Source organism: Mus pahari, chromosome 14 (genome assembly GCF_900095145.1).
Source record: "Mus pahari chromosome 14, PAHARI_EIJ_v1.1, whole genome shotgun sequence".
Lineage (NCBI taxonomy): Eukaryota > Metazoa > Chordata > Mammalia > Rodentia > Muridae > Mus > Mus pahari.
This window is the reverse complement of record NC_034603.1, coordinates 47,861,774-47,876,739: the sequence shown is the minus strand read 5'-3', so window position 1 is coordinate 47,876,739 and position 14,966 is coordinate 47,861,774. Positions and strand designations below refer to the sequence as shown.

General features: G+C 39.2%; 1 protein-coding gene across 1 annotated transcript in view; it reads right to left on the bottom strand.

Moving 5' to 3' along the window:
- Positions 1 to 14,966, bottom strand: part of Atad5 (ATPase family AAA domain containing 5) — a 51,347-nt gene that overhangs the window by 14,646 nt on the left and 21,735 nt on the right. Inside the window, exons 7-16 of the mRNA XM_029546104.1 lie at positions 14,400 to 14,584; positions 12,184 to 12,338; positions 11,666 to 11,825; positions 11,054 to 11,242; positions 8,481 to 8,577; positions 7,300 to 7,379; positions 6,912 to 7,051; positions 5,831 to 5,981; positions 1,136 to 1,312; positions 825 to 961 (exon numbers count right to left, since the gene is read on the bottom strand). Coding sequence (XP_029401964.1) covers positions 825 to 961; positions 1,136 to 1,312; positions 5,831 to 5,981; positions 6,912 to 7,051; positions 7,300 to 7,379; positions 8,481 to 8,577; positions 11,054 to 11,242; positions 11,666 to 11,825; positions 12,184 to 12,338; positions 14,400 to 14,584 — 1,471 coding nt within the window. The remainder of the gene's footprint in view (positions 1 to 824; positions 962 to 1,135; positions 1,313 to 5,830; positions 5,982 to 6,911; positions 7,052 to 7,299; positions 7,380 to 8,480; positions 8,578 to 11,053; positions 11,243 to 11,665; positions 11,826 to 12,183; positions 12,339 to 14,399; positions 14,585 to 14,966) is intronic.

Sequence of the window (14,966 nt, the reverse complement as noted above, 5' to 3'; positions counted from 1 at the left end):
GATTAAAGGTGTTCACCACTACTGCCTGGAGAAAAGTTTGTCTTATTCCATAAAGAAACCTTTAAGATGGTCACATAGTAAACATTAAAACTAAATAAAATCAAATCACTAATAACTGGGTAGTTCTGAGTCATATTTCTATAGTTTTTAATAATCAGTATCCTTGAAATATGTTAATCGTCTTAAAATTATTCTAGGCAAGGATAAAGAGATGGCTTAGTGGTTAAGAGCATTGGCTGCCCGGCGTGGTGGTGCACGCCTTTAATCCCAGCACTCTGGAGGCAGAGTTCGAGGCCAGCCTGGTCTACAGAGTGAGTTCCAGGACAGCCAGGACTACACAGAGAAACCCTGTCTCCAAAAACAAAAACAAAAACAAAAACAAAAACAAAAAAAGAGCATTGGCTGCTCTTCCTAAGGATCTGAGTTTGACTCCCAGAAACAACACGGTAGTAGCTCATAAAGGATCTAATACCCTCCTCTGTCTTCCGAGTGTGGTGCACACACACAGTGCAGACATACAGGCAGGCATAGCATCCACATATATAAAACAATACAGAGAAAATGCTTTCTAATTATCATTCTTTATAAAAAATATTATTCTAGAGATAAGTATTCTTGGATTTCTTAGCTATCTTAAAATTTCTTTTAAGAAGCACACAATAGAGTTCAAGGCCAGCCTGTTCTACAAAGTGAGTTCCAGGACAGCCAGGGCTACACAGAGAAACCCTGCTTTGAAAAACCAAAAAAAGAAAAAAGAAGCAGTACACGGTAGTCTTTAAATGTTCCTACTATGACACCTCATGAACACACCCCTGCCAGCATACCTCCTCAAAGAGAATGAGTGATGTCGCCTTCTTCCTGTTGGATTCTTCAGCTCTAACATCTTTAATATGTGAATTATTTGCATTGGTTAATTTAGTCTGAATAATTTGTCTCTGTTCCAAAGAAGAATTTTTGACCCCTGCATAAATACAATATTAATATTTTAGGTAACACTCACTTTTTTTGAACTCCCATAACAAACTTTACTCAATAGTGATGCTTCTATATTTAGAATTATTAGCACAGGAATCCAGGGAATGCATTCCCAGCTTTAAACATCAAGGCTAATTTATTTTGTTAACTTCTGCTTTACCTTTATCATTTCCCATGAGTGCTCCTATGTCTTCATTACTTTTGGATTTGGAGGACACTTTAAAGTAATTTGCCAAAGTTTTAGGGAGAAGTGCTTGCTTCTGCCCACTTGTCTTTGGTGACGATGGAGGAAGCTTCCTTGGTGATGTGACAACTTTCCCCGGGGAGTTTAACTTTTCTATGAGAAACAAATTGCATTTAACAACATTCTAAAATTACACTGATGGCCAGATAAAGTCATCTATAGTTTATTTCCACTCTTACATGATAAAAACCAAAGGCCGACATTTTCTTTCATTCTTATATGTAAATGCTCAATACAGATATTAGCGTATTGTTCTATTTATTCTAAGAAAATGACAGGACAAAGAAGCTAGTTGGAAAAGATTCTCTTTTTCAAAGTTACATACTTTTCTTTGACTGGCTCCAACAGTTTTTCTAAGGTACTCAGATAGACTCAAACTTTTGATATTCTGTGAGGTGTGGAGCCTCAGACCCATGGGAAAATGGCACCCTGGTCCCCAGGGTCAGAGTGATCGTAAAGCCTCTTATCTGTGTGTAGATGTTGATAATATGTGCAGAAAAGTCAGTCATAGCCTCCCACTCTCCATATTTCCAGCCTGAAGAATGATCCTACTTAGAAGAGCGAACCCTGTCTCCTTTTTTATCTGTATGTAATAACCGCATCTCTGGTTGCAGCTGTATGCAATAACCCTACCTCTCTGTTCAACTGGATTTAATAAACTTGCTGAGATTCTGAGGTGTTGGGGTTTCCCCATCAAAGAGCCCTGTCCACCTCAGCCCAGCTTTTCTCTATGTGTGTATTTTAAATTTTCCTTCATTCCCTCACCTCCCTATCAGTTCCATCCTTGGAGCCAGGCCAGACCAGGCAATCTTCTCTACCTCTGCCTTCTAAGTACAGGTATGCACCAAATGTCCAGCGTACATACATAATTTTGAAATAACACTTGCAATTCCTCCAGTTATTTTTTCTATAGCTGCTTGAAATCAGAAGATACTGGAGAAAAACCAGGTAATGGCATATCCTGGGATCTATAGTACATCATTATTACCTGCGAACAGTGTGTATTTACAAAGATATTCTGGAGGATGGATACAAAGTCAGAACATAAAGGGATGACTTCTACTCTCCTGCCGCATGAGGCCTTCCATCCTTGTCTCAGTCCTGACAGCCTTAATTAAGCAGTAGAGCAGTATCTTCCATGGTAGCCACTCTACTCACATAATTCCATAACTGAGTCTTGTTCAATTGTCTGCTCTATATCCATGGATCATAGCCTATCACTTACATATTGGAGGTGTTCAGTAAACACAATGACAATTTTGAGTTTAAAATAGTTATTCTTGCTATAATTTTATTACAAATCACCAGGCCATTGTGGGGCTGGAAAGAAGCCTCAGAGTTAAAAACCCGTGTTCCTTTTTGCTTCGGTTCCTTTACACTTCGGTTCAATTCCTAGCACCATATTGGGAGTTCAATAGCTCACAACTATAGAACTCAAGTTCCAGAGGATCCAATACCTTCTTCTGGCCTTTGTGGGAACTAAGCACAAGCATGGTACACATATGCAAGCAAAAAAAAATGTCTTAAATAAGACATTTAAACAACATAGGTAAGAGATGTAAAATCTTAGTTAAAACATTTGTTTATAACGAATAAATAGCAGAAATACTACTTTGTTTTTAGTTTTCCATTTTTCAGACAGGCAAAGGATTACTAATTTTAAAAATTATATACTACTGTTTTGATATCTAAGTCCCCTTAGCTAGGATCTGATGAAACCTAGACTGTCCTTGAACTAGACACATAGCCACAGATAACCTTAAACTGCTGTACTGGGATTAGAGGCATCTCCATCACGCCCACTGTGTTCTAGGCAAGCATTCTATTCACTATACCATAAGTCTGACTGCTTCTTTGCCTTTATAAGACAGTTTCTCACTTTGCAACCAAGGCTAGCTTTGAACTCATGGCGGCCCTCCATCTCAGTCTCCTATGTGCTCATATTTCAGGTGTGAGCTACCACATCTGGCATTATGTGCTACCTTTAATTTCAAGATACTCACATTGAAATTAAAAAAATAATTTCCAACCCTAAGATTAGGGATACCTGGCACACTAGAAAGGCAGGAGATCCAGTGATTCCAGAGGCCAATCAAAAAACCCCAGAGCAACTGAGACAGTTCCCTGCCAGCCAGAGGGGTATATAAACACCCGAGGAAAGTGATGTGATTCTGCTTCTAGGCAAGATAAAAGGATCTGAGACTGGATTTAATTTTCCATCTAAAACAATAACAATAAAAAGCTGACATCCTGTATGAAATATTTTTTAAGTTTTTGGCTGCAGCCCAACAAAGGACAATCCTTGAGGGACAAGACATGAACAGCTAATCTTAAAGACTGCCCAGCTTATTGCTTTGAAAGAATTCCTAAGCTGCAGTGGGAAAGGAAACAAGTCCAAGTTTTCCTAAGAAGATCACTGCAGGGAATGAGAGAACACACACATTGAGATAGCTGTGCAGAGTGCTCAGGAATCTGCAGAACCATCTTATCTTCTGCCAAGCCTAAAATTAAGTACTAGCCATGGGAAACAAATCTTGAGACACACAGAAATCTAGGAATGGCATATTCATCCTTTTTTTATTTAGATTTTTGTTTTCTTTTCTTTCATTGATAGGCTCTCAGTATGTAGCCCTGGATGGCCTAGAACTTAGTATTTAAACCAAGCTGGCCTCAAACTCATAGCGGTCCACGTGCCTCTCAAGTGCTGTGATTATAAGCACGTGCCACCTTGCCTGAACGAATTCAATCTTTTGACTAGACAGACCAACAAATATCATTGATGCGAGACTAGCAAGGGTGTTCAGGTGCAGTATTATAGACAAACAGAATCAGCCCAGGTCTAAATGCTGCTATGATATTGGCTAATATAGCAGACCTGAAACAACCAAGTTCAGAACAAAGGTTAAGTTAAAGCAGACAGAAATACCCAGCATCTAACAAGATAAACAGTACAAAGTCTGACAGGCAATTGAAAGTATCAGGCATTCAGGCTGGAGAGGAGGCTCAGCGGTCAGGAGAACTTATAACTTTCCTAGGGGACCCAGGAGCATCAGTTCCCGGCACCCACATCAGGCAGTTCACAGCTGCCTGTACCTCCAATTCCAGGGATCAAATACTTTCTGGCATCTGTAAGTTCTACATGCAAATAATGCACATAAACACATGTGGACACACACATACACAAGCACCCAACACTTAAAGAAACAGAAGAAATATAATCCATAGGACAAGAAAATCTGAAAACTAACTCAGAAATTACACAGATGACAGATATATAGACAAGAATAACAAAACAGCTATAACCATATTCTGTGTGATCAGATATTTACAGGAAAATGGGGCATGTGATAACTGGAAACATAGAGGATAAAAGAAGACCCACATAAAACTTCTGAAAATGAAAACTATGCTGGACAGCACCCACCAAGAGCATCTTAGATATTGCAGAACACATCCACAAACTAGAATATATAGCAATAACTATTCAAATTGAATAAAAGAGAAAAGGACTGAGAAACAGATGAATCATCGGTAAGCAGACCATTGTCTACTAGACAGAGATGATGTCTGGCTGCACAGTAACACTAAAGATGTGACAGAGCTTTATCATGAGTGAGCCAGAATGAAAAACTCATTAATTCCTTGACGTGCATCAGGTAGTCTTTCATGGTATCATAGGGAAAACAAGCCTACCTACTTCAGTATTCTAGTCACACAATAGAAAATAAATCTATTAGAGTCCATAACCAGTGACTGATAAGAAATGCAGGAAAGGAAAATATGGCAACTGATATCATAGCCAGAGAGATGGCTCAGCAGTTAAGAGCACTGATTGGTCTTCCAGAGGTCTTGAGTTCAATTCCCAGCAACCAAATGGTGGCTCACAGCCATCTGTAATGGGATCTGATACCTTCTGGTGTGTTTGAAGAGAGCTACAGTGCACTCACATACATTAAATAAATGAATAGATAGATAGATAGATAAAATACAGTAAGAAGCCAAATCTATAGTATGACAAGGGCTCAGTTCTTCAATATAAAAATGACAGGAAAGCCAGCCAGTGGTGGCGCACACCTTTAATCCCAGCACTCGGGAGGCAGAGGCAGGCGGATTTCTGAGTCCAAGGCCAGCCTGGTCTACAGAGTGAGTTCCAGGACAGCCAGGGCTACACAGAGAAACCCTGTCTTGAAAAACGAAAAAAAAAAAAAAAAACATGGTAGGGACTTGATAGGTTAAAGAAACTCAAGAAGCAAGAACCAGTCAAATGTGAAACCTGGGCCTTGTTTGGATACTGATTTGAACAAACCATATAAAATCACAAACAACTGAAATCAGACTGTTTCTTTTTAAGCAAGGAACAAGTTTCATTTTTAGGTTTGATTATACTATTGCTATGGTTTTTAAAAAGCCCTTAGTTTTAGAACATATAAGAATGGTGTAGATGTTATAGTTAAGTCTATGGCCTTCGGATTTATTTTACTTCAAAATAGCCTGAGGAACAAAAGTGTGTTTATGTGCATGAAAATAGAATATGGCAATACTTATGAGAACTAGTCTCTCAAGATTTGATTTTTCCAAACATTACTATAGCTCAAGTAATAGGTTACTTACTTGGTGACTTGCCAATGTTGTAGTTATTAAAGAAACAGGGTTTTTGTGAGTTTACACCTTGCTTATCTACTTGATGGGACTGGGTAGCTTCCTTCAGCTGAGACAGGATTTGCCTACCACTTCGCTGGGAAGAGGCATTCACTTCAAATATCTAAAAGAACATATATATATTTAAAAGACAGAAATAGTTTTTCTTTTCTTTCTTTCCTTTCTTGTTCTTGAGACAAGGTCTCACGCCGTAGCCTAGGCCGTGCACAAATCCACAGCAATTCTCCTGCCTCATCCCTCAGCTCTCCAACTGCTAGGATTACCAGTGTGAACCATCATGCTTGCGCCCTCCTCCTTTGCACTCTGAGTGCATGGGGAAGTCAGAGGATGACCTTGGGTGTGTTCCTCTATCTACAGTCACCCTGGTTTTTAAGGAGGGGTCTTTTATTTTATTTTAAAGATTTATTCATATATTATATGTAAGTATACTTTAGCTGTCTTTAGACACACCAGAAGAGGGCATCAGATCTCATTACAGATGGTTGTGAGCCACCATGTGGTTGCTGGAAGTTGAACTCAGGACCTCCAGAAGAGCAGTCAGTGCTCTTACCGGCCGAGCCATCTCTCCAGCCCAAGAAGGGGCCTTTTATCCATGTGCCATGATACACATGGTGATGTACACTTATAATCCTAGCACCCAAACGGCAGGGCAGGCTAATCTCCATGCCAGGCTAGCTTACCATCAACCAAACAAGGACACAAACAACAATCTTTGGGTGAACCTCGTATTCATGATTGGTGAGGTCCACTTGTATGCTCCAGAAAAATGCCTGACTTGGCCTTCTCAGCCCCAGGACAGCAGATATGCACTACCTGGCAGCACTCATGCAGGTGCTGGGGAATCTGAACTCAGTCCACAAGCACTTTTCCAACTCAGTCATCTCCCCATGCCCGGTTCTCTTTTTTGAAACAAGGCTTCATTAAAACAGGCTGGCCTTGGGTCTATGCTCTTCTAGTTTAATGCTAAGACTACAGGCGGGTTTATTTTTCAGTTCAGTTCTTACATTAACATTCACTGTAACTAACTACTAACCTTAAACCCGAGCTCCTGAGCACAAGCATACACAGCAGCAGTTTTTCCCACTCCCGTTGGTCCTGTTATAAGAACAGTGTTGCAAAGACGATTCTCTTCATCATCCGAACTGCCTTTAAAGTCCGTGCTATCCCATAAATCTGAAAAAGTATCCAAATACAAATGAAATGATCAACTACTTAGGCAGCACTTTTACCTCATGAGACAGCAATTAAATCCTACAAATTTCTTGCACATAAATACTATAAAGTGAATTCACAAAGAGTAAAAAAGTCAAACATGAAATGTACTAATCTTACTAAGTTTATGTGAATTTTAGCTAAACCAACTCTAAAATGTTCAATGAAATTTTAAAAATTAAAAAAAAAAAAAAACTAACTCAAAATACCTTCCTCTTTTTCATCTCTCTTTCCTTTCAAATTCTGTCTTTCTTCCAGTTCGGCTCTTCTTTTCCAGTCCTTCAACCAACTGTCATAAAAGAAACGTGTTAATAGAAACAATCTAAAGTAGAGGGCCGTGTTGTAGCTCAGCTGGAAGAACCCTTGCCCTGAAAGCTCAGATGCTGTGCTCTATACCTAGCACCAAATAAACAGGGTGCACTTATGGTTCCCACACTGCAATTCCACAACTCAGGAGGATCACGGTGTATTTGCGATATGTGTGGTTGAGGAGGTCAGAGACTAACACTGAGGAGTTGGCTATCACCTTCTACCATGTGGGCTCAGGGATGAAATTCAGGTTGTCAGGCAACTTACCCCCCCCCACCCCCAGCCATCATAATGATCCTCACTCCTGATTTAGTTTTTTTAGACAGGGTTTGGCTGTGTTGCCTAGATTGACCTTGAATTCACAGTATTCTCTTTCCCCGACCTCCCATGTACTAGGATTACAGTATATCATGACACCTAGTCCTGGAAAGGCAATTTTGTGAGTCTGAGGCCAGTCCAGTATACAGAGATAGTTCTAGGGGAGTAAAGGCTATAAAAACAAACCCTATCTCAAAAAAAACAAACAAAAAACAAAAACAAACAAACAAAAAACAAAAAGAAGAGTATCCTGCAGCCCAGGCTAGCCTTAAACTTTGTAGTTCAAATTGGCATTTAACTCCTGGTCCTCCTGCATCCATCTCTAGACTGCTAGGATTACAGGTGCCACATGACCAGCAGATATAATCTTATATGAAAATTTTATGAGACAGTTTCAATAGTGTAAGCTCTACTGAATAGAAAATTTAAAAAGCTAGCTGGTGGTGGCTGGCTCACACCTTTAATCCTAGCATTTGAAGTGGGGGGGTGGGGGGGGCAGAGGCATGCGAATCTCTGAGCTGAAGGCCAGCTTGGTCTACAGAGTAAGTTCCAGGACATCCAGAGCTACACAGAGAAACCCAGTCTTGAAAAAACAAAATAAATAAATAAATGAATGAAATAAGAAGAGAATGTTTTTACTTGAAATTATTTTCCAAAAAGACTTTCCATGTAATACTATTACTTTATAGTTTCTAAATAAATTTTAGTCTAAATAGCAAACTAAGTTTATAAACTATTTAATTCCTTTACAAGTTCTACCGACCCATGTAACTTTTTGACAGCTAACTCATTGCCTATGAGTTCATTTGAATTCTGAGGTTGGTACTTTTCTGTCCAAAGCATGTCTTCAGTTCCAGAATCTAAAGAAAAAATAAGTAAACATATTAACACATTATATATTCTTTGACATAAGCAAACATTCTTAGATATTTAGATTATTATAGATGCAATCAAAGACATGAATAGAAAGATTTTTATTTATAAAATGCAAAAATGTTTTTAAAATTTTTCATTTAAAATTTATCATACCAAACTCAAATTACTTTAAACAAAAACAAAACCCAATCACACAGCTTTAATCTCAGCTCTTGGGAGGCAGAGGCATGTAGATCTCTGAATGAGGTTAGTCTAGTCTACATAGTGAATTCCAGGCTAGCCCATGCTATACAGTGAGAGCCTATATTAAAAAAAATAAACAAACAAATTAGAAAAAAATTTTAAAACTCACTATTATAAATACCGATTAATGGAGGCTGGAAAGATGGCTCAATGGTTAAGAGCACTGACTACTCTTCCAGAGGTCCTGAGTTCAATTCCTAGCATCTACATGGTGGCTCACAGCCATCTGTCATGGCATCTGATGCCCTCTTCTGGTGTGTCTGAAGACAGCTACAGTGTACTCATATCCATAAATAAATAATTCTTAAAAAAAAGTAATATGTGTACATTAAAACTTTTAATAACTATATTTTAAATTACCATGTTTAATAATAGGAACTATGAAGCAAATAAGCTAAAGAACAAAGTTCTGATTTTATGGTGTCAATCTGAGTAAAGAGAAAAGGATACACTGCTACCAAAGACTGAGAGGAAGCCAATTCTCTCCAAACTATCATGGCAGCCAAACAAAATAAAAATCTGAATGGAATTTATACAGGTAAGGAAACTGACAATATACATAAAAATATTCCTCATGGTAGGCAATGGGGCTGGAGAAATGGCTCTCACACAGTTAAGAGCACTGGCTGCTTTTACAGAGGACCCAAGTTTGTTCTCAACACACACATGGTGACTCACAGCCATCTGTAACTCCAATGACAGGAGATCCATTGCCCTCCTCTGATCTTTGCCAGCACCACCCACACCCGCATATAGAAAAAGTAAGCTAAAAAAACTGGTAGGTGGCATGCCATATCAATTATTAAAACATTCCATGAACATGATATTAAAAAGATGACTTAAATCTACTCAATAGAGTCTGGCCTGGTACACTAAGGAGGCAGAAGCAGGCAGATATCTGAGTTCGAGATTAGCTTTGTCTACAGAGTGAGTTCTAAAACAGCCAGTACCACACAGAGAGAAACCTTGTCTTAACAAACAAAACAACACACAAATAAATCAACTCAATAGTATACTTTAGACAAGGTATTTTTGTGTGCATGTACACATACATACTAAATAGTAATATATAGAAGGCAAAATATACAGAAAACAATATAAATAAGATTCCAGGCGTTTTTCTTTTCTTTTTTTGTAGTGCTGGGCACTAAACTCAGAACTATGCTCTATCAGTAAGCTGTAGCCCCAGCAACAGGTCTTAAACTCAACTCAATATCCTAGATAGCCTTTTTATTTTTATCTTTTAAAGAGGTTTCTCTGTGTTGCCCTGGCTGTACTGTAACTGACTCAGTAGACCAGGCAGGTCTCAAACTTCACCTGCCTCTGCCTCTAGACTGAAGGGACTAAAGGCATGTGACACCACTGCAGGTAGACCTTAAACTAGATCCTCCTGACAGCATCCTGAGAAGCCTACACCGTCAGCTCTGGCTGATCTCTGGCTTAGAAGACGAAGCCTATGTAGAAGGAAAGTGTAGTGAAGGCTAACAATCCTACTACTCATGAGTTCAAGGCCAGGCAGGGATACACAACAGGTCCTTGTGTCTAAAACCAAAATAGCAGGTATATTTAAATAAGTACAGAATAAACTATAAACTTAACACCAACATATTAATATGGTTCTCTATGAGCCAAGAAAGCTATTTGAGAAGCTGAGACTGAAGCCCAAGTTCAAGGCCATCCTGAACAACGTAAGAGTGTTGTTTAAAGTGAGGGAGAGGGGCAAGAGAGGTTAGGAGTTCACAATGTGACTTAGTAGACAGAATATCTGCCTAGCATACACAAAGGTCTGGGTTCAATTTCCAGCGCCATGCATAAACATGGTATGGTAATGCATGCTTATAATCCTGGCACTTGATAGGTGAAGGCAGGAGGCTCAGAGGTTATCTTTGCTTGAGATCAGCCTGGAGAGCCGGGCGTGATGGCATACACCTTTAATCCCAGCACTTGGGAGACAGAGGCAGACGGATTTCTGAGTTCAAGGTCAGCCTGGTCTACAGAGTGAGTTCCAGGACAGCCAGGGCTACACAGAGAAACCCTGTCTCGAAAAAAAAAAAAAAAAAAAAAAAGAGTTCTAAGAGAGGAAAAAAATTCAATTTGCCAGGAAAGGACAGTGTTGTCATCATCTACTGTCAGAATATCATTGTCTACTGCTTCTGTCTCGCCTTTACATGTTACTGTGATCAGTTCAGTTCTTCCGTGAGATATTTAAACGTATACCTTTGGAAGGATCTAGATTTATACAAGAAGAGCTGATTCTTTTGTCAAGGTCTTTTGACTTCCCCTTTATCTCTTCTGGGGTCACTGAATATTCATTTTGTCTCTTTCTTTTTGACTTCTGATTTCCTGTTTCCACTTGTTTCCTTTTGGTTTCTTTTTGACTGACATCAGGCTGTAGTTGTGGACTTGCTGTTTTGGGATTAGAGAAACGGATGTGCTTACTTATCAACAAAAACAATCTTCAATACCCAATAATCTTCCTATCTCTCTAAAATATCCATAGTCGTACAACATAAACATGAAAAGTTAAGAATCAAATATTACATCAGTCGGAGACCTTAATATGTAGATTGCCTTCTATATGCATGAGTTGCAATAACCTCATTTAACACGTTATTAATGAATGATTAGCATTTTAACAGAACTAGATCTGCCTGGGTTGGGAATCCATGCAAACTGGAAGGACCAGCCACTGCATCATACTCCTAAACAGTCTCCCTTGCCAACTGGCAGCAAAGTTCTGTCTGTGCCGTTCACTTCTAAGAGTCAAAGGCTGGTTTTCATCTTTTTAAAACTCAAATGTAGACATAAATGACAATGATTGTCACTAACCTTGTTTACCATGGCCCTCACAAAGTACCTGGTGTTCAATTCGTTTTTTTAGAAGCAAGGGAAAATATTTTCCCAAAGAAAATTCTGGATTTGAGCACTTTATTTCCTCCAGCAAGAGATTTCTTACTTCTTTAGTAAAGTCCTTCCTTGTCCTCATCATCTGCAATGGAGAACAAAATGTACAATAACCATCCATTGCCGGCCGGGCAGTAGTAGCGCACGCCTTTAATCCCAGTACTCGGGAGGCAGAGGCAGGCGGATTTCTGAGTTCGAGGCCAGCCTGGTCTACAAAGTGAGTTCCAGGACAGCGAGGGCTATACAGAGAAACCCTGTCTCGAAAAACCAAAACCAAAACCAAAACCAAAAAACAAAAAAAAAAAAAAAAAAAAGAAAAACCAAAACCAACCAACCAAACAAAAACAAAAACAAAAGACCTGGAGACTAGGAGGACCTCTAGCCTACACAGTTGATAATCAGTGCTTTCCTATGAAAGCACGGTGGTTTAATCTGGTACTTACCACAGCAGCAGGATTACTTCTTGGATTTGGATTCAAGGTGGAAAATTCACCAAAAGCAACAACACATTCTGAGAGATCTGTTACTTTAGTATTTAATTCCTTAAATTCAGTTAACAGAGGACAAGAAGGTGGCTTCAAATGCCATAACCAATATTCTAAAGAAAAACAGAGCATACTAAGTTATACACTGAACCTTTACTAAATATCAAACACACAAACATTAAAAGGCCCGACAAACCTTAATATGTAAGAGACCCTGAGTTCAATTCCCAGCACTAGCAAACAAACCAAAGCAACTATATGGTTAAGTGAATGCAGTGAACAAAATGCACAGCTCACCCCTGTCACGGCCCATCCACTTCATGGCTCAATCATATAACACAGCATTTGAGAAGCGAGAAAGGACTGAGACCACAAGGCTTGTCTAAGCTTCATAGTAAGAACCCCACCAAAAGCGACTGATAAAAATTACCTCATCTTCTCTTTAATTTGTAAAAATGAGCAAATTCATATTCTTGAATCTTTTAAAATCAATTTTGATATATAGGAGGAAAAATTAAAAAAATCAAGGTACTGTTCGGCATTCTGATTTAGAGTCTGTCTAAGGTTTTGACTTGCTTGTTTTGTTGTTATGTTGTTTGTTTTTAGACAGAGCCTCACTATGGAGCCCGGGCTGGGACTAAACTTGCTACCTCCCTCAGACTGGCCAAGGACTACGGATTCTCAAACCCAGCCTCCCAACAAACCCACACTGAATCTTTACAATGGTACTCATCTTACACCCTTCCATTAGGGATGTAAGATTACAGAGGTAGAATAAGAATCGCTGTGCCTTCTTTGTCTGCTCTTGTAGGAGCATCATCAGTAAACTTGAGCCCAGGGATTAGGAAAAAAAAGATAAAAAACACTTGTAATCATTCAAACCACCATCTGAATGCTACAAAACCAGAAATCCTACCCCATTTTCTTCTTTTAAATTTGCATTTACTGCCAAGCACACTCAGAACACAGAAGTAGTTGGATCTCTGAGTTCAAAGCCAGCCTAATATACATATCAAGTTCCAGGACAGCCAGGGAGGGCTATGCAGAGAAACCCACTCTTTTATTTATTATATGTAAGTACACTGCAAGTGCCTTCAGACACTCCATAATAGGATGTCAGATTGCATTACAGATGGTTGTGAGCCACCATATGGTTGATTGCTGGGATTTGAACTCAGGACCTTTGGAAGAGCAGTCAGTGCTCTTAACCACTGAGCCATCTCTCCAGCCCTAAGAAAAACCCACTCTTGAGAAACTAAAACAATGACAAATTATTCATCTCTTTTTAAAGCCTTTTTTTCCCTTCTTCTCTTCCTCCCTCCCTCCCTCTCTCCTTCTCCTCCTTTGAGACAGAGTCTCATAATGCCTGGAACTTGCTGTGTAGACCATGCTGGCTTTTAATCCACAGAGATTCTCCTGTTTATACCTAGTAAGTGTTGGTATTGTGATGTTTTTGTGTGTGTACCACATTTGTACTGTACTTATCAAGGACAGAAGAAGGTTTTTTACTTCCTGAATACAAGAAACATAGATAGATCTCCCAGAGCTGGAGTTACAGGTGGTAATGAGCCTTCATGTGGGTGCTGGGACTTGAACTCAGGTCCTCTGCAGGAGCAGTAAGTGCTCCTAACCACTCAGCCATTTCTCCAACCCTTTATCTTTTTTAAAACAGAGTCTCATTATACAGGTCAGAAGGGCCTCAGTCTCCTGATCCTGTCAGTTTCCAAGTGTTTGGAGAGCAGGTGCATGCCACTACCCTTATGGCTTTTACCTTTTTTGTGTGCAGAAGAGCAAACCGATGGCTCCCATATGCAGGCAAGTAGTCTATCAGCTAGGGATTTCCCAAGGTTCTTTTTTTTTTTTTTTAAACAATACACAGTATCAGATTAGTTCTAACTGGGTAAGCATAAATACTTAGCCAGGGAGGGCCCCTGCCTATATCACAACACTTGGAGGGCTAATATAGAAGTACTGCTAAGTTTCAGGCCTAGGATAGATACATAATCAAGGTCAGCCAGGGCTACAGAATAAGAGACCCTGGGTCAAAAATAAATATATTTGAGGTTAGCTTGGTCTATGTAGTGAATTCCAGGCTGTCCAAGCTACACAGAGACCCTGTCTAAATGAACACACACACACACACACACACACACACATAAAATAAACAAACTTACCATCATCCTTCTGTTGTACATGAACAACCCTCTGGAAACTGGTACTCACTGCATTGTATACATCTAATGCAGCAGCTTTCTTTGCAATCTGACGTTTCAGTAAATCTGGCAAACCACTCATTAGAAAATCACGCTTTGCTTTAAATTGTACATCACAATCCTGAGTTTGTTCAGATGAATCTTGACTTTGAAGAAAATTATTTGAAAAGTAAAAGCAGAAGTTATAAGCAACTGAAGGAATAAATTAACAACCCGAGTTCAATTCCCAGGAACCATAGCATGGAGGAGAGAGACAACTCCTACAAACTATTTTCCAATCTCCATATGCATGCCCTAGCATGTATGCACATGTAAATCAATAAATTAATTAATATAATAAAAATAATTAAAATAGCCAGGTATAGTGGCGCATGCCTTTAATCCCAGCATTCAGGAGGCAAAGGCAGATACCTCTCTGTGACTTTGAGACTAGCCAAGTTCTAAGGCAGCAGAGCTGCACAGTAATACTATATCTTAAAATAAATAAATTAATTAATTTAATTTAATTAAATTTAAAAATAAACTATT